Source organism: Ammospiza nelsoni, chromosome 11 (assembly GCF_027579445.1).
Source record: "Ammospiza nelsoni isolate bAmmNel1 chromosome 11, bAmmNel1.pri, whole genome shotgun sequence".
NCBI lineage: Eukaryota > Metazoa > Chordata > Aves > Passeriformes > Passerellidae > Ammospiza > Ammospiza nelsoni.
In genome coordinates, this window is record NC_080643.1 from 11,750,185 (window position 1) to 11,770,166 (window position 19,982).

Consider the following 19,982-nt stretch of genomic DNA (forward strand, 5'->3'; position numbering starts at 1 on the left):
CGACACAGCCAGGAAGAGCCACAACACTGCTTTATTGGAACCACAGCGGGAGGAGCACAGGGAGCGGCGGCTGCGACGCGGGGACAGAGCGCGGCGTAGCCGGAGATTAAAAACATGGTGATTTTATAGACAAAGCCCCGAGTACAGCTGTACTGCAGAGAACACGAAAGCTGCTGTAGTGACCGTGATCCTTATAGTGCTGTCGGTGGGGGCTCAGAGTTAGGACAGTCCTGGAAAGGGGTTTATCCGACGGAGGCCATGATCACATCCACAGGGAGCTCCTCCGCACTGCGGGCCGTGACCTGCATGGTCACCGTGTCCGTGAGAACAAGGCGAGACCGCACCAGGAGGTCATGGCCACCCCGGAACACACCTGCAGAGGACAGGGGAGGAAGCAGTGAGCACGCTGCAGGCTGCTCTCCCCTGCAAGTCTGAAGATGAACACTACTGCAACATCTGGCAAGTCCTTGTACTGGGCCAGGAGAGACCCTAAAGCAGCTCAGTTCCCATTCATTGTAACATACATGGGACTCCTGCTACTGTAAAACCCATGAAACCAAAGTGTAAAATAAACTCCAGGCGAGAAGAGATCCAGGATTGTTTAAGAGCTCCAGTATCATCTGTTCTGCTGGGTAAGGCTGCTGTCTTTCCCACACCAGGCTCACTCCAAAGCAGGATGCCACAGATCACAAAGACAGCAAATTCCACCCAGCTGAGCCCGGGGCTGATCCCAACATCCCCTCCACCACAGCACCCTCCCTGATCCCAAGACCAGTTGCTCTGCACTGCAGAGAGAGAGAAATCATGGCAGGAACAAACCTCAAAATCCAACCCAGAGCACAGTGAACTCCGTCAGGAACTCCTGATTATCAACAGGCAGCTCTGTGCAACCTCCCAGAGCTGCCCCTCAAGCAGAACCTCAGCCCACAGCTCACCTGCCAGGTACAGTGTGTGAGAGTTCTTGTTATCTGGCACTTTGTCTGACCGCTCACAGGGCTGCATCCCCAGGAACTTCACAATATTGCTCACTGCCTCTGTTAGAAAAAAGCAATAAAATGGGCTCTGTCACAGATACCTTAACAGGGGCACATAAAGGGCACCTAAAAGTGACTCAAGCTCTCCCTACATGTTAGAGTTCACATTCCCTGTCCTGAGGGACACACACCACTGGTCAGAATCATGATTTTGGAGGCCACAAGGACTACAAAGACAACACACAAAAACCCCCACCACCATGGGAGAGTTTTGTCATCTGATGTAGCAAATGTGCAACAGAAAGAAGAAGGGGAGTGAGTCAGACAAGGGCAGGAGAATGCAGCTGGCTGCACTTACTGCACAGCCCTGTCAGCCTGCTCACTTCTCTGGAGACTTGAAAAGGGAGAAGATGTCTTGCAGGAGACACAGGTCTTCAGGAGAAATATGAAAAGGCTCAGGTAGAGTATTTCAAACCCCAAAGGGCTGTTCAAGGGAGCACAGAAATGGCTACAGGACAAGGACACTCTGTAAGGCATCAAAAGAACTGAGTCTTCACAGGTTTGTGAGTGAAATAGGACTCTGACACATGATGAAAGAGAAGAGGGTTTACCCCACCAGCCTCCTCACCAGCCTCATGTCTTCTGATGTTTTCATTTTTTATTACTGGTCTCAGGAAGAATGGTGGGACTTCATAACTGAACTATGGTCTGTCTGCTTGGAAGAGTTAAGTGCAAGAGCAAAGCAAGCTATTCTCTTGCCTCCACAATCCAGCCTGGTCTCTACTGGTCACAAAACACTCACTAGTTTTTTTGAAACCTGAACTAACTAATTATGACAGTAACTGCAGCTCCCTATTAAACAGCTGTGGTGCAAAGCTTGTGAAGGGTTTTGCCCCATTAGCCTTTCTGTGACAGATCTGAAGTGAGCCAGGCTGAGCCTCTGGACTCTGCCTGCAAGAGGGAAAATAAGAGCTCTGCTGTGCTCACACACCCTTCCTTACCTTCAAGGGTTTTAATAGCAGATAAAGTAAAGGTTTCTTCCTTTTCAAACTCATCACCCACTTCATCCCAGGCTGCTCCAAAGTTTGGCTTCAGAACTCGCTGGATGTGATCAGCCACTGTGACCTCCAGGTCTTCAAGCTGGTGGTAGAAAAGGTTCAAGTGAAACATGCTTGTTCTTAACCCTGAAATCCTCAGACTTTAGACTGGATCTCCTAAACTCAGGTGAATGCAGGAGACTGCCTCCACTTCCATTTCTGGTTTGCTACTGAGCAGCTGCTAGGCCTGAGAAAGACACAGTGATGCCATTTCCAGGGCTTACAAACCAGGTTACTGCCCTGAGCACAGCCCTCGGTCTGACAGAGATCAAAGCACTGGACAAATGGCCAAAACAGAGGGAAAAACAAAAGCTTATAAATAGCTGCTTGAGCATTTGCTTCCCTGAAATGCATGTAAGCTTGTGTTTTTCCTTTCTGGCTTATCAATTTGTAGGCTGGTAAAATGAGACACTGTCAGATGTGTGCCATCACCTAACACTGGCACCAGGGTAGCTGAGCAGCTGCTGTGACTGCACCTGTGCAAGGCAGAACCAGGCTTGGCCCTCCAGAGTGTGTAATGAAGGACAGGCAATGCCCTGAAGGACACCAGCCTGCATTAATTCCAACAATTCCTGCAGAAAAGAATTTCTTCCTGATTCTAGTTGAAACACATGGAAGAGTTTAAGTATCACTCAATTGCCTTGGTGACTGGTAGGAAGCTGAAAGAAGTGTTAACCTTGTATGTTCCATTGTGAAAAACTCTCCCCACTCTTTCTGGGAAGACAGTGACTCACTGCACAGCAGTGCCTCTAATCAGATTCACAGCAGTGACAGGCAATGCACAGAAAACTGTCTCTGGAGCTAACAGGCCAGGCTGAGGCTGTGAACAACATCTCCTCCTCTCCAAGGAAGAGAGGTGCTTTGCAGCAGCACTGCTTGCAGCAGTGTCAGTGCTAGGGAGGGAAGAACAAGGATGGCAGCTTCTCTGTGCCAGGCAAGCCTCCAGACAATTAACTGTGCCACCAAAGGAGCAACTTGTGGAGAAAACAAGATGCCTGACAGCCCTCTGTCTCCATAACCCTCAGTGTGCCATTGCTGGAGCCCATAGGGCACAGTCAGCCAAACCCGGAGGATGCACCATGGCCTCCCAAAACACACATATCCTGCACAGTCAGGTGTCCATCTACAACAGGAGAACACTCCAAATGAGACAAAGCAAGCTCTGCAAACTCCCCTGTGCATCAGAAACAGCAAGAGCTCCCTCTACATGATGCTGCCCACTTTGGTGATGGTGATCACATCATTGCTTGCAGGGATCCAAGTTGAGATTGCAAAACCCCACAAACTGACAGCAGTTTCCAGGATCAGGTACATGCCCAGCTTCTTACCACATACTCATCCTCATAACCCTCATCGTCCGTCTCGCCCGTGTTGGGATCACAGTCCTTGACAGTGAATTTCATCATGCAGCTGAACGTGCAGGCCACTGGAGACAGGAAAGCAAAGGCAGAGCTCACATCACCACCACAGCCACACTGCCCTGAGGCAGAATGGGGCTGGGAGCTTTGGGGCAGCCAGGCTCTCCCTGTCACTGTCAGTAGCACAGGCTTAGCCACTGACCTAGAGAGAGCTCTCCAACAGTTTCTGTCTCTCAAGGACAAGCTATTTATTTATAACATTAAGCAAACAGTGATAAAGACAGGCTCATGATGGTTGTACAAGACTATAATCCTCAGATCAAGTGCTATTACTAATGAACCTGACATTGTGTTGGCAATACTAACTAAACATGTCCCATCAGCACCTTGTGAAGAGGCAAGATCCACACACAGGGATCAGTTCCTGTGCCTCTGAAGTGAAAGCCCCTTGCACTGCAATGCTGCAGCTCATTAATACCACTCAGCTGGGAGAAGAAGTGATGACTCATCCCTAGAAGATGGTACTGCTGAGTGAACAGCAGCAACATGGCAGCAGAGCAGTTCCAGAGCACAAACCAGGGAGCCCAAAGCACAGGTAAAGCCTGATTCATGTTCTGGACAGTGGCAAACAGGGGAGGGGGGTGTTCAATTCAAACAGACATGCCATAAATTCTAGCAGTTTGTCTGAAATACCCCTTTGCTACCCAGAGCATCTGGGCACTCTCAGCATTTTACAAGCATCAGCCTCCCCATGTCTAACACAAAGGATGAAGGCCAGCCCAGGGTGCACAAAAGACAACTCATCTGCCAGCTCTCACAGCCCAACTTGGCAGTGCTACAGCACAAGGGAACCAGCAGAGGAGAAGGAAGGCTTGACAGCCCCCAAAACAGCAAAGAAAGTCATGTTCAGCATCACTCAGGGCTGCACCCATACACAGGCTATAAATATCTGGCTGGGATGGAAGGTAGAATGTGTGAGGATAAACAATAGAGGAGAAAAGAGTGCAGACTGTTTACCTGCTGTTGGATCCTCTTCAGACAGTGCCACCAGTGTGTAGCAGGTACCTGGCTGGTTGTACACCAGGGTTTTGGCAGGTACATAGCCAATGACCTCATAGCCCTCTGTTGGCTCCATCTGCACTGTGACATTCTCCAGGATCTGATCATTCAGGGTGTTCGTGCAGTCAAACTAAACAGGAAAGGGGAAAGCAGCAACAGCTTGAAGCTGCTCACTACTCCTTGCAGAGCAGCCCCAGCTGAGGCACAGGGGGAGCCTGGTGTAAGCCTGTGAACCCCCAGCTCTCTGTGCTTCCATGGTGCACCTCACCATCAGCTGGCTCATGACAGAGCAACTTGACTAAAAAGTGCTCATTTAAATGCTTTAGGGGAGAAACTGAAACCTTGCTGGGGAGTCCAGTGCTCCAGCAAGCTTTTTTTTTTAACAAAACAAGACTTAAAAACAAACCAGCACACACCAATCCAAGGCCTGCCCTCTGCAACTCAGGCAGGATCACACATTCAGTGAGGGCAGGGATGTATCAGATTTTGCCTGTTTCAGTTCCACCAGTTAGTATGGAACTTTTTCCTTCAATTTCCAGTAATTCCTAGGTTAATTCTTTGCTCTACAGAAATGCAAGTACTGTGTTGTCTGCATCATCCCACTTGAAGCTACAGGGACTCAGTGCCTTCACAGCAGATGGAAAGATGATTGTTTGCATGGCTTGAACAAGGTACAGCTTGAGCAAGTTTCAGCAAGCCTGAAGTTTTCAGCAAGTCTAAACTTGCTGATCAGACTTTGTTCCAGCTGCAATGCCAAATCTCTTAAGCTCACACAATTACATCTGGTGGATGGACAATAGAAACAAAGGTCAAGCCCTGTGAGGGCAGTGTAAGCAGTTCTGAGCTTTGAGGAAGGAGCTGGCTAAGGACAAAACGCTGCAGCTCACAAGCTAGCAAAGGACTCACTGTGCCTCAGACTCCCTGAAACCCAGGCAAAGGGACTGGCACATCAATCCTAACATCCCACATTTAGCAGCAGTGTGGTACAGCCCAAGCCAGAATGTACAGAAGAAACCACCTGTGCTACAGGCTAAAACAAAACACAGCAGATGAAGAGCTCTCCCCAATGGATCTCTTTCTTGGGTACCATTTTCAGCTTCTCAGATGTAGTAAGCTTCACTCTTTCATGCCCAAACCATAGAAGAAAGAACAGATTCCCCTGCCAACTCCTGAGTGAGAACAGCCCCACCTAGTGCTTGTTGGATTTGTCTGTACCTGTAAGCATTGTTCAGACACACCACCCACCCTTATTCATTTTCTTTGGGGTTCTGTTACCATGGATAAGAAATTAAGGACTACTCATTGCAGTGTTGTGCTTTGAACACAGACTGTGGGTGCTGCATCTCTGCAAGTGTTTAAGGCCAGGCTGGATGGAGTTCTGAGAAACCTGGTCCAGTGAAAGGTGTCCCTGTCCATGGCAGAGGGGCTGACATTAGATTATCTTTAAAGTCACTTCCAACTTAGGCCAATCTATGATATCCCTGAGAGATATCTTCACAACGAAGCTTTTAGCCAGTCAAGAGCTTATTTTCTGACAGCCCTCAGCAGCACCCCCCATAGCTACCCACCTGGAACACCATGTGGCTGACAAAGGTGTGCTTTGTGCAACGAACCACATACTCTGTCTCCAGCTCTGTCAGGGCCACAGGCTCTGGGGAGGACTTGAACAGTGGGCCCAGCCCCCGGAACTCTGGGATGGCCCCCAGTTGCTCTGAAACAGAGGACACAAATTACTGCCTTCTCAAGACACAAGGAGGTGTTAGCAGTGTCAAACCCCTTGTTTCAGCTGCCAGAAGCTGCTACAGCAAGGAACTATCCATCAAATACTCCTAAACATTCCCTAGAGATTTTTAAAATGAAAAAGAGACATCCTTTGCTCATGTCTACTGCTAGACAGAAAAAAGAGGACTGCAGGCACCCCCACCCTCCAGGAGTGACCAGCTGACCTTAAGCTGGGAGCTCACGTCACTTCCTGTAAGAAGGTAAGAAGAAGCCAGAGGGGCTAAGGCAGGCTCAGCAAGAGGTGGCTACAGAGCTCTCCCACAGGGACAGAGCAGAGGCCTTGCATCAATTTACCTTGGAATATTTCCTGCCGTGTTGCTGCCACTTTCTCTGGCTGTTTCACTACAGCAACGGGGACATTTTCTGCAAATGAGAAAGAAAGCACTCAAACAAAAACAAACCCAAAAGAGTTGAAGGGGAAGAATAAGGAATTACTAAAACAGAATGATCAATGTCTAAAGAGGAATTTGACTATGGAAAGCAAGGGAGCTCATTCTCATTTGATGTAGACTAGACACCCCTACTTGGCTTCCTAAGCAGCTTTAAAACTGCAGCAGCTCCACTGAGGATTGCCAGCTACTACTATTATTAGCAGTTGGGACTAAACTGAAACATTAATGTGAGAGCAACCAGATTTGCAGGCCTTAGTCTTTCCAGGAGATGCAATCCCACAAAATTCAAATGGGATGGAGCCCAGCAGTTCTCAGCAAGCCTAGTGCAGGGAATCACCAGCATTCAGGGGACCTGATTCCTCACCTGCTCTTTGCTCAATGATAGGAGCTGTTGCCAAAGGAACAGATTTCAAGTCAAAGGGCTTCTCAGAGGGCTCCAGGGTGTACTGATGCAGAGCCCTCTCCAGGCCAGGGATGGACACCGTCAACCCTAGGGACAGAAGGGACAGGTCACTGAAACCACAACAATGCCAGGTCTTTAGTTTAACTCTTGTTAGACCAGGAAAGAGGTGCAGACTTGTTTTAAGGCCTTCCTGCAGTACCATTCAGGATGTAGCCAGCATTGAGGGCCTTCTGCTTCTGCTCCAGAACATTCAGGTAGAAGGTAGCTCTGTCTCTCACTTCATTGTCATCATCCATCACACACCTGAGGGGAAAGTGGAAAACTTTCTTCAGAATCCACATCACTAAGAAACATCACAGGGTCAGTAAAAACATGCCATAGGGGAGATCCAGCAATGTCCTAGTAATTATATGAGAAAAGCAGTAATCTGCCACACATGGCTTCTGTCCACTTTGTGGTGCTGAATGCACTGGTGATCCTGTCACAGGATCACAGGTACCCCCTGCACCTTCTCAGACCCACAGGTAGGAGATACTAGACAAGCTCTCAAGCAAACAGGGTATTTCAACAAGGATGTTGAAAAACTCTAAGTCCCAACTGACCTTCTCAGTAACACCAAGATACTAGGTAACATCTCCTCATTCTGAGCTCCAAACTTTGCAAGGGCACTTACAGCACCTGTAGCAAAAGTAATGAAAACTGAATTAGAAAGCAAAGGAATCGGCTGAAGTTTCCTCCATTTCTCAGCCTTGATCAAACATCATGTCAGAGATGCTACACTAGTAAACTGTGTACATTAGTAAAACTGTGACTAGAAAGAAGCAGAGGTGAAGTGTTAGCGTGCTACCCTTTGTCTGGTTTCAGAACCAGTGCATATCCCTTCCCACTTCTCAGCCACAGGCCGCCTCTTCCATCAATACTACTGCAGGATCTTTGCTGTATAAAACAATCTGCTCAGGCCTAGAGGAAATCACAACCCTCAAAAGCAGAGGCATTCATACACTATGGCTGTGTAAGGGCAGAGAACTTTCCAGGTCTGTCACTTACCTGCCCGGACTTCTTCGTGCTCCAGAACAACCCTGTTGTAGATGAAGCGAATATATTTGGAGGGGTTGTTGGTTTTGGGCCCTTCCTGCCCCAGGAGGTGGAGGATACGAGTGGCCAGCACAGTGAACTCACAGTCCTCAATGAATTCACAGAGGTGAGACAGGCCTGTCTCTTTGCTCTCTGAGTTCTCCTCGATAATGCTGATGATGCAGTCCACGATGGCTCTCTTGTATTCAAAGCCACCCTGAGGAGCAAAAGGGAACTGCTCAGCTGGAAACATCAAAGTATTTTAGAGACTCTGAGCTAGCCAGACAGGAGAAGCATTCCTTTGAAAGGTCACTCACATTCAGTGTTTTTCAATGTGTGCTTGAAAGGAGGAGGGCAGTAATTCTGCCCTCACTTTTGACCCTCTTTACACCCAGAGGGCCAGCTAATATTCAAGCTCTCTTGCCAGCTCCCTTCAGAATGGCTGTACTGGAGAAAAAAAAAAAACAGAGTCCTAACCCAAGAGTAAAAGGATTCATCTGGCTGAAGGGTTTTTATCTCCATCAAAATCCTCCACTGCTAGAATTAGTGCTTAAAACCAGCCATATGGAAGGAGAAAAAACCCAACCCTCTCCCCTTTAGCACTAGATATCTGAGGATGAATCACAAGAGAAACGTATGAAGGATTGTATCTGCCACAGCAGGACACAGCAAATAGCTCTATTAGTGTGGGATGATAGGCAATCAGTACCTCCCCAGGTACAGCCACAACCTGACATGCCAGTAATGCTTGGCAATCTCAGACATTATTTACTGATGTCCTCTGTACACACCAGGGATTAAACTGCACACTACCCTCTGCCAATTACATGCACAGTGCTGGGCATTTGGATCTTTCTGAGCTACTTCAGATTAAAAAAGCTTTAAAACAGAATGCTTTGAAGTACAAAACCACATTCAAAATGATACCATCCACCCACAGAAAATATGGGAAAGGAGAATGGTCCATTTTTCACAGCAGCAAAATGAGATGCTCCAGTTTGCTCCCAACGGAGAGGCTGTAATTGGCAGGAAGTGATGTCACAGCAAGCAGTGGTGCCAGCTGTGCTGCAGACATGTTGGATCATTTAGAAACAGCCTCAGCAAACCTCTGTAAAGCTGTCTTTCTGTGATTTTTGTCTGACTGAATGCAGAGAATGGTTATAGGTACTCGTGATCCCTTCCCTGCCAGAACACAGACACCAGAACAAAAGTGGTCTCGTGTCATCAATAAATAGGTTGTTATTGAATCTTTGTGTACAAGACAAAACTTCTTGGAATTTGCTGTCAAAGTATAAAAGAAAGCTGGTTCAAATGTGAAACACACATGGACTGCCAACAGATCTGCTGTTGCTAGCATTTGCTTTGAGAGTTAATAAACCCCCATTTAAAAAAATCACATAATGAAAACCACACTAAAAATATGCCTGGCAGTATGCTTATAACTATTGTGCACAGCTGGGCATTTCTGCAGTTAGACTGCAAGCCTTTTAGAGAGAGGCTTTCACTGCACAGCCTTAACAGTAAAAGCTTGACACTCATAGGGAGCACTGTTATGCCCACAAGCAAGGCAGACACAGCTGTCCTGCACACTCACCTCCTCCCGGAGCATAGTGAAGAGGAAGTTCATGAGGACAGCGTGCTTGCGAGGGTACTTCTGGCACAGAGCATTGATGGCCTGCACCACTACCACCTGCAGGAAAAGGGGGCAAGTAAAAAACAATTCTGTTTCACCCTGCAGGAAAAAATAGCTGAGTTGTATCAATTTTCTGCTGGCCTCCCTAGGCTGGAAATTGCATTTTTGTGTTTGTTTATTCAACAAATGAAGTTCCAGGAGGTACTATATTAAGAATTGGAGGAGATAGATCTTTATGCACTGGCCAGCCCATAAAGAAAGCCCACACCCACTGGAAAGAAGAAAGATTTAATTCTCAGAAGGCATCTCCCCAGAAGACAGCACATGACTTTGGAGATGTAGGACTGAGGCATGGCTTAGATAGACAGCCTCAAATACATTTTCCTCCCTGCAAATATTCTGCTGCTTCTGGAAGCAGCTCCATGCAGGTTTAGAGCATACACACAAACATGGACAAAGACCATGAGGTTTCTTCAGGAATGTGGGTGTCCCTCCTCCTCCCACTTCCTTACTTTGAACTCATCAGAGATTTCTGACATGAAAGAGGAGATCTGCTTCATGAGCCGGTCGATGCTGCTCTCACTGCCGGTTTTCAGCAGCGTGGTGATGGCCAGGGTGGCGATGCTGCGGTTGGAGTCTGTCACAAGGTTCTCCAGGTCCAGGTTACAGGCAGTCACAGCAGATGGGTGCTTCATGGCCACCTGCAGCAGCCAAGGAAGAATAAAAACCCTTCAAGAGATGCAAAAGGCCCAGCTGGCAAAACCCAGCAAAACTCACTCCTTCCCATAGAAATGAGTGGTATAGACTACACATGAGGGACATCTCAGCTAATCTGGAGTTAAGGTAACCAGCTCTTGTTTCCTGCAGAATTGCACCCCTTGCTGGAAGAAAAGCAGTAGCAGTAAACAGTCTTTTATTATTTTTAACTCTCTGATTTTGCTCTATATAGTAAGAAAAGAAAGCTGTGAATTCCCAACAAAAATGTAGCCAGACTAGCTGTGCAAAACAGCTCTGTAGGCAGAAGCACAGCAGTTACCAGACACTACTATTCTCTTTTTCTTTTATAGTGTTTATAAGGAGAAGGGAAAAGCTGGAGTAAAGACTGCCACAGAGCAGGCAAGAAGCATCACCAAGGTTTGATCCCCGTTTTACAAGGAGCTTCCACACCATGGGAAGCTCAGAAGGAAAAGCAGTAACACTAAGACTAGTGACATTCTAAGAGACCAGTGAAAACTACCAGGGGTTTTTTTCTTCTGTAGAGTGCTCTTTGAGGTTTTATTCCAGACAGAAAGCAATGAAATGTAAGGCTGTAGCACAAGACAGAGGTTATTCACACAAAATCTTCACATAACCTGACTGCCTTCTGCAGTCTGCACCTCCTGCACATGAGACACTACTGGAGCTCCCAAGGGACTGATTCCTACCTTGTTGAGGGTACGGACGGCTGCGTATCTTAGTGCTGCTTTCGGGGAGCTGCAGAACAGCTGCAGAACTGCAAGGTGGTAAAACCAACACAGGCAGATGTTTAGGCACTCTGTTATTGAGAGCATTTCATACCTAAAGCAAGAGCTTCAGCAAAGAGACAGTTGCAAGCATAAGGTAACTAGAAAAATGCTTAAGAAGCAATTGTACTTATAACAGATTCTTCCCTGTTTCTTTTCCCCTTTGCCTTTGTCACACTCCTGCTGACAACTAACTCTTACTTACCTCCACCTTCTTCCACAGTGCTGTTATCCTCTGCTGCTTGTGAAAGCCAAATTCATCACCTTGTCATCTTTCCTATTAAGTTAATTTGAACTGCTGTTCTCTATTTCATGCAAACCCTGCTCCTATCCCAGAACTGACCCATGAAGTAACAACACTTGAGCCCCAGGAAATACCTTTACAAGAACAAAGCATTTCCCACACACCACAGGCTCTCAGCAGCAGCATAAAGCAACAAAGGACAGAGCAGCATAAAAAGCCTGACACTACACAAGGCCCTTGTTTCTTGGGGCAATCAGCAGGGTCACCACTGGAAGCTCACAATTCCCTTTCCATGACCATGAGCACCACACTTACCTGAGACTGCTGGAGCCAACTCCTTGGCAGTGCAGTTGGGCAGGTTAACAATGGCAGATGCAGCTTCATACACCACCATCTCATGCTTGTTTCTCAGGCAGCTCTCAATGAAATCAAACAGAGGGCTGTCGCGGCTAAGGGACAAAAAAAACCCACAAGACTGTATTAAAACAAAGGTCCCAAGAGAAATCAAGAATTCAGCAGCAGAAATGGGCAGGTCCCACAGCCCTTGGAAGAGTAAAAGCAGCCATAAACCAACTTTGTCCCCAGATTTTGCAGTTGTCATTATACTGTACTTCCAGCATGCTTGACAGTCAGGCTGCCTTCTGAGAAGACACCCTCTGCCTTACAGCCTAAAGGGAATCCCCCTCAACTCTCACACAGTAGGAAATGACTGTACACACCACAACTCTTATCCACAAGGAAGCCACACTGCATACATGCTAGATAAACAATTACAGAAGAATAAACAATTATAGAACGCAGAGAAAATGAAGTAAAACAGAACAGCTATGCAAAACAGTCCAGAGAAACAAAATAGTATTTGATGTGCAAGCAAGACTCCCAGAAACCACCTCAAAACAACCATGAAGACACCCTGTATTTTCTCTGCTTTTATGCACCAATAAGAGGGTAGAAGTTGCATGCTGCTCTTCAAAGACAGAAATAATAAGATGGCAAGTGAGTCTGCAAGAGGAGATGGAAGCAGGACCAGGAAGTTCCTTCAGCAGGGCAAAGGAGCCCGTTCACCTGCCAGCCTCCTCCTCCAGCAGCTTGCTGGCTATTCGGATCATCAGGCAGTAGGCAAACGGGGACTTGAGGCCATGGCGTGTGAACTTGCTGAGCATCTTGTTGACTGCCAGGCGGTCGTTCTTCCGCACGTGGTACAGCAGGCCCAGGGCGTGGTACTGTGCAGGGAAAGAGAATGTCACAAACCCACGGTGGGTTCTTCCCCCTTTGTCCCCTCTGTCACCCAGAGGTGCCTGGCTGAGCTCCAGCAGTTTGCTCCATGCCCAGCTGCTGGAGGCTATTCCCCTGCTGGAGGTGGGTGTCCTACCTGCACCATGATATTGTCACTGGAAGCTGCTTCCTGAGCCTCATTCACCCAGCGCTTCACCACATCATAACTGGTCTTCAGCAAGTGCTGGAAGGAGATGGAGCCACAACAACCCATGAGATAAGAATGAAGGAAGCTTTGGGAATTTCAGCTTATCTTAAGAAGAAATGAGCCTTCCCCATGAGTGTGCTGGTAGTAGCAATTTATAGAAGAATAAGGGATCAGCCTGCAGAGATCTGGCCATGACAGCTGCAGCCTCAGGAGGTTGATGATCTCTAACAAAGTCAGCGCCAGTCCCTCAGTTCACAAAGACAGGAATAACAACAAAATCCTGGAACTCCCAAGATGTCCAGTCCCACCACAGATGACTGCTTCCCTGGCTGATTGTCCCTCAGGCCTGTGCTGCAGGGAGTACATACCAAGGAAGACACGAGAGCAGAGCTGGACACACTTGGCACTTTGTCAACGATTGCCTGCTTCATGTAGCGCTCAATGGCCTGCAGCATGGTACTCTGCAGGGAGAGGGAAACAACACTGACATGGGAAAGCCTTTCTGACTGTGAAAGGCATGGGGTAAAGTAGGAAAAAGTGAAGCACACAGAGCTGCCCCATGGGAAAAGCAGCACTTACATCAGTGATCTGACAGAGTGCTCTCACAGCAGGGCCTCGGTAATTGTCATCCTTCCCAGTCATGTCTTTGGTTAAGCTGGGGAAACAGGAAGCTCTCAATATGGCACTCCTGAGCCAGCAGCTCTCAGGTGCACACCCAGAGCACACAGAGCAGCAGGCAGCCAGCATCATGGCTGAATGCCAAGCAGGTAGCTGCAGGTCTCAGGCAAATCCCACTGGGGTGGGAAGGCAGGAGGAAAAGATCAGTACTCAGGTCAGTGGAAGACCAACTATGAAGGGCCAGGAATTCATCATATTGCAGCACTAGAGACTGGCTTCTGCCTCAGCCCTCTACAGACCCTATACTGACCTGCTCCTGACTCCCCAACAGGACATCTGACTGGCATGATGTCCTAGGTTACAATACAAAGATGTATTCTATTTCCATCCTCAAGAGCTGCTGAAAACAGGAGGGGTATTATTTTTTCCTTATCTCCTGTTAATGGGCCCATCAATGCCTTGCCAATGACTCAGAGATATCAAGGACGCACCACATGACTCAGATATCAGCCCACTGTGAGATGCTGTGCCCAGGGGAGAGGAGCTAAGCATCCCTACCTGGATATAATCTGGGCCTTGGCACAGAACAGGCAGCCCTTACCCCCTGGTTTCCAGAGGACAAGAGCTACCAGATCTTTTCTATGAGATCACCACTTCAACAAGACCATTCATCTGGACTGCTACTACCACTCTAACTAGCAGGGTGTCATGTTCAGGTTGTATTCTCACTCTGTCAGTGTTTTTTATTTTTTCCCTTTTACTAATAAATTGTATTTCTGACTTAAGAGTCTCTCACTGGTTTTGTTTTCAAACCAGAACACATGATCAGCAATTCAGGAATGACTCACAGAGGGAATTTTGTTCCCTGGTGAAGTCACATTCAGTGCTGCTACAGAAGTAAATCCTTTACCTGTTGAAAGCCTTGGGATTTAGGCCAGAATTCTTCAAAACATTTCAAGGCAGTCAGATAGGAGTTAATGAAAAAGCCTTTGCAAAAGGGCAAAGCCAGCAGTGCTACCATATCATGTAACCAAGAGACACTCCAGACATCCATGGACATGGGATATGGGGACACAGCATATTCTGCACACATCACTACGAGTTTAATGTCTGTATTTTATTGGTCTTTTATAAAGGAAAGCTTTTTCCTCACCAAGGGCATTCCCTATCATCATCCTGCTCAGGGACTACTCAAAGAAGCTGGACAGACATTACTGAAGAGCATGTCAACATTACAGCAGGAAAAGTGAAGTGACTGACCTGCTAGTAACAATGATCACATCTTCTGCAATAGAAGACATCTCCTTGATAGTGAGGTAACACATCCTGCGAAGAGTTGGCTGGCAAGGAAAAAAGCAAGAAGAACATCAGCTGAGATGGTCCCAGATAGGAAGGGATCTCAGTTTTCCCTGCTTACATAATTTTATCATGACAATGCTGATACCTTCAGAGTGCATCACTCCCTGAGTGTAAAAGATTAACAAAATCCAGGCTGATTAACAAAACACCTCTTCTTCTTTTAATCCCTCAGTCTTAGGGTGAGGCCACAGAGATACCAGATCTAGCTGGATCTACAGTTTCATCTTCCATTTGTCATACATATGAACAAGGAGAAAGCCTTGAAACTATTTGATGGTTTGGTGGTTGAAAGCCTTGTGTTGCTCCAAAAGCAAGAAACCAAACAATGTCTATTCCTGAGTCTGGGGATTTCTGCAGTGGTCTCATGATTTTAAAGCCTTGCAGTTTGGGGGACAACTAATGACAGTGCTACTGCTGTGAGTAGGCACTAACTCCTTGACTCCTCCAAACACACAATTGTTGACTCTCAGCAGGACATTTTAATGCTGGGCACAAAGCATATTAAAATCCACCTGCCTACCACAATTTCAGAGTTAAAAGGCAATTTAGAGAGAGGAATCTCTGCCTCAAGAGCAGTGCATACTTCAGTTAAGCTGCTACAAGATCTGGGAAGGGCTAGGAAGCTGATTACCATTTCTAAACTGTCACCCTACTCTTCCCACTCAGATCAGGTAGCTTCAGACAGGACAGGAAAGCTGATTTTATAAAACTGTGTATCTCAAGGGACAACTTGTCCCACCAGGTAAATAGAGAAAACCAAAGGCAGACTTACATCATTGGACTGAAACAGCTTGGTCATAGCAAAGAAGGATTCGGTGGCTTCCATGACACCAAGGTGCTCCCCCTAGTTGTGTGGAAAGAAGAAAGGAAATCCCAAATATCACAACCAGCTTTGGGCCTGATGCACATGTCTGTACAGATGTATATTTTCTCTCTCTTACCTGGTTTATGAGATACAAGATCTTGGTGAGGATATGAGCACATTTTCGTGGGTTTATGGGAGTCTCATTAAACACTCGAGCCTGGAAACAGAGCACAGATAAGGACTGACACTGACTCACTCACTGTGAGTGAGGCATGGCAAGACATATAATGACTTTGGATCAGATTTCCCTTTAATTTCTGTTAAACATGGACCCCCTTTAAACAGCTGGTTTTGCAGTCTGGGATTACAAATCCAAGAGCAATGGAGGTTTAAAGGCTAAATTGTCATCACACTTTCACCCACACTGGTCTGCACTGTGTACTAGCTAAAACACCACCCTTCTGACAGACAAACTTGAGCTTGCTGAGGCTACAGGAGCCAACACCATTCCCAACCTCAGAGCAAACAGAGAATGCTGAAACAACAGGGGCTGGGGATTGAGAATGGCATTTTTCAGAGAAAATTCATAAAACTCTTTAATAACCACTCACACCCCTCTCACTAATATTGTCGTCCACAAGACATTTGGGGTGTCCAAGGCACTTTCCCAATCTCCCTGCTTTGGGGTGAGCTTTCCCAGATAATTTCATTCCTTTTATTACTATTTATAGTTCACAGTCTTTTATTTGTTACAGAGACCACTTCAACCTTGTTCCTTTATCTGTCCAGTAATAAAATAAGAACTGTTGCTCATCTCTTTCAGAGCAAGCAGGACTGCAACAAACCCTCATTTTCTTGCTGAAGTTCTCCAGTGACCTACTCAAGAGAGGGAGAGACTCAATAAAGGACATGGTCTGAACATTTACCTCTTGCAAGACTGCACTCTTCTCCAGGTGCTGGAATGGGTTGGAATTCCCACCTGCAAAACAAAGAGAGTAAAAGTCTCTCCAAGGATAGACTTCCATGGGAAAGCAATTTTTTAACCATGCCCATACTTTGAAAGCAGTCTGAGCATTTTGGGGTGATTTTTTCACAAACACCAAGCAATGAGAGCACCCTCTTTGAAGTAATATTAACTGGATGTCTTCATGGCAGGCAGGGAAGGCAGAGCAGACTGACATTATTCAATTTGCCCATTCTTCAATTTGCCATCCCCTCCAGAAGTAACTGATGTGAGCTGAGGCAGACTGATCAGCTGTAAAATAACTGTGCTGCACTGTATCCCCAAAGACTATTTCCACCCTGGGCTGGGAGCTTGCTGGCAGTTAGAGCATCAAAGGACAGGCCTAGGAACAAAAGCTTAGACAGAAAGAGGTATTGCTTGCCAGACTGGTGAGTCAGGAGTGCTTTATCCCTCCCATATAAACCAAACAAAATTCCACCAGTAAAGTATTTTTGGCTTTATCACTAATTAAGAGAACAAGACAGCAGACTAGATAGGCTGGACACAAAGTAACTTTCATTGTTCCACTTAACAGAGTAAATTATACTAAATAATTAGAATCCCCCAGCAATTAAGGATGAAATAATCAGAGGGAAAAGCACTATCATTCTGCATGGCCTCCATTAGATTGCCTCCCAAGCATTTGTGAGCTGCAGCTTTTCAAAGGCTGCTAGTTATTGATAAGCAGGTTTTAATTAGAACCTATGTTCAGCCTGGCCCTGGGACAGAATGCAGCCTTTTTCAGGGTTGTTCTAGTGCTTGTTCCAAAGCCTGGTCCACCAGAGAGAACCTCTCCTGGGCCAAAATCTGACCTGACCCAAGCTCGAAGCACCCCAGGCTGGTGCCAGGAGCCCTCTCTAGAGTAAGCCTTACATACAAAAGCAAACACATCTGCACTCTGGCTCCTTCCTGGTTCATAACATGCCCTCCTCTAGCTCAGGAGGAGTCTGCAAAGGCAGCAGCTGGCTGAACAAAACACAGACACTTATGTGAGGTTGAAGAGGTAGAACAAAGCGAGGGGAAAGTGCAAAAATGTCTCTAGTAGGAGTATGAACGAGCTCTAGGATAAATATGTTAATGTGTTCCAAAAATCTGCCTAGCAGCCCAGTATTTCCATGGTCCAGGATGTCTATAATCCTTAAATCAGCCCTGAATAACACTGCATCACCTCTTTATCCTTCATTGTGCTAAGGATCCTGAAATACATTGTACATGGGGTCTCAGTCCTCACAGCACCCTGCCTTAGTTTTCTTCCATGGAGAGGGAGGGCAGAGCAAATGTTGTGTGTTCATAAAGTTCCTAATATTGGATAACTAACAACAATTTATTCTGATTTGTAGAGAAACATAATTTTGTGGCCAAAATGACATGTCAAAGGGAGTGGGAGCAGGTCATCCAAGGCTAGCAAAACTATGGAAAGCAAAGGCACAGAAGCCAATTAACTGGATCTGTGCATCTCCTGCCAGCCCTAGCCATAGTAATGTAAATAATTTGATGGGTGTGGCAAGGTGCAAATGAAGAACAGCCCCCAAAATTAAAGCCAAGAGCAATTCCCCTCCAAGAGCTGCCTCACTAAATTCTCTGCTTATCAAGATGTCACTGGAGGCCTTGGAAAAGGGAAACAACAGCAAAGCATTGAATGCCCATTAAGATAAAAAGAAAGCACAGCCACACAGAACAATCACCAAGATGTAAGCTGAATCAATTTGCTCCAGGACACACTGATTTGTTATGCAGAGCAAGATGTGTAGAAGGCTTCATAGGAAGATGAAAAAGATATCACAAAGCTAAGCCATGAAAGAAAACACTGTCTTAAGATGCATCGCTTCCACCCGAATTACACACCACATAAAATACCAACTTCTTCCTTACTAATCGGCCTAAAGTTTTGAAAAGTCAGGCACGAAACTTTGTGTTTTCTTGATGCTCTCAGATTTTCTGATCCATTGAAAGCAGCAGTGATTGTGGGGCCAGAAACGATGAACTGGATTCTACCCGGCCATAGCACCTGGTTCCAGAGCTGGGCAGCTGTGAACAGCGCTAATGTGCTCAACATTTAGTCCCAGGCTCTGCACCTGCTGATGTGGCAGTAACCTCGGGGTGCTGTGCCCATACAACCAGTTTATCCTCCGGCTGCGGCTGCGAGGAGGAGGCAGCAGACTGCTCTAGTGCTCCCATGGTGCTCCCATAGTGCTCCCATAGTGCCCCCATAGTGCTCCCCACCGGTTCCATGCACACCAGCAAGCCCCCGCCGCCAAGCTGGCACCGAGCCTCCCCTCCCAGCTCCCCCTGTCCCTCACAGACCCCCCGATTTCCACAGGAGGGGTCTCTTCCCTCCCAGCTTTCCCCGCAGGCACGACGGGCTCCCCCTCACCGATCCCCTCCGTGCCCTCAGAGGGGTCGCTCCCCTCACAGCGCCCCCGGCCTCCCCTCACCCGACTCCTCGTCCTTCTTGTCGAACTTCTTCAGCATGGTGCTACCGAGGGGCCTGTGGCTGCAGCCCTCCCGTCCCGTGGCAGTCCCAGCCTAGATCCTGGTCCCGATCCCGGTCCCGGTCCCGGCACGGCCCCCGCCCCTTCCTGCCCCCGCCCCTTCCTGCCCCCGCCCTTTCCTGCCAGCCTGTCACTGTCACCGCGGCCGCCGCACTGCGCAGGCGCGACACCGCCCCCGGTGACGTATGCAGGGCGTGGCACGGAGCAGTGACTGACAGGAAGGGGGCGGGGCCAATCGACAATAGCGCGATCTGATTGGTGGAGGGCAGGGCGAGGGCGGGGCTGGCGGGGGTCCGGGTAAGGGTCCGCGCTGGAGGGACCCCGGGAATGCAGGGGCAGCCCTGGGGACACCGGGACACTGCTCGGCACACTGGGGCTGAGAGAGCGCAGGGCAGGAGGCACCGGTACCAGTGGAAACACTGATGATGAGGGTGGCACTGGGATTCCTGAGCTGGGCAGGGGAAGGGCGCTGGGGAGGTGAGGGGGCACTAGGGGCAGACGGGGCTGAACCGTGGGGGCACGCTGGGTCTCGGGGAGGACAGATGAGACGCGGGAGCAGAACATGGAAATGAGGAGATCCTCGCGGGCTCAGCGTCCCAGGAACAATTGGGAGGGGCAGGGGACAACAGTTGTCACTCAGGCTTCCTGCCCTGGAGTGTCCCACTCGGATGCACCAGCTCTGGCAGGTCTTCCTATGACCGCTGTCCCCCACTGCTGATGGTACCTTGTCTCTACCCCGGACCCCAAACTCCAGGTTCAGCCCC

At 47.8% G+C, this 19,982-nt stretch overlaps 1 protein-coding gene across 1 annotated transcript; it reads right to left on the minus strand.

Annotated features, from left to right (window-relative positions):
* Positions 1 to 12: 12 nt before the first annotated feature.
* On the minus strand, positions 13 to 19,305 carry COPG1 (COPI coat complex subunit gamma 1). The gene is made up of 24 exons (XM_059480428.1): positions 19,162 to 19,305; positions 16,650 to 16,702; positions 15,860 to 15,940; positions 15,691 to 15,762; positions 14,820 to 14,899; positions 13,521 to 13,596; positions 13,310 to 13,402; positions 12,891 to 12,977; positions 12,584 to 12,741; positions 11,834 to 11,967; positions 11,197 to 11,264; positions 10,285 to 10,473; positions 9,734 to 9,829; positions 8,113 to 8,356; positions 7,668 to 7,743; positions 7,265 to 7,368; positions 7,027 to 7,152; positions 6,565 to 6,633; positions 6,057 to 6,199; positions 4,447 to 4,618; positions 3,400 to 3,497; positions 1,976 to 2,114; positions 936 to 1,034; positions 13 to 373 (listed from the first exon to the last, which is right to left on the minus strand). The coding sequence occupies exons 1-24, from the start codon at positions 19,196 to 19,198 to the stop codon at positions 243 to 245; spliced, it is 2,625 nt and encodes an 874-aa protein (XP_059336411.1). The 5' UTR covers positions 19,199 to 19,305; the 3' UTR covers positions 13 to 242.
* Between the last annotated feature and the right edge of the window lie 677 nt (positions 19,306 to 19,982).

Coding starts and splice junctions, on each gene's coding strand:
- COPG1 (XM_059480428.1), bottom strand. CDS start 19,198: ATGCTGAAGAAGTTCGACAAGAAGGACGAGGAGTCGG. Junction 9,830..10,284: donor AAATCTCTGATGAGTTCAAA/GTAAGGAAGTGG, acceptor CTTTTCCTGCAG/GTGGTAGTGGTGCAGGCCAT. Junction 6,634..7,026: donor TATCATTGAGCAAAGAGCAG/GTGAGGAATCAG, acceptor TCTCATTTGCAG/AAAATGTCCCCGTTGCTGTA.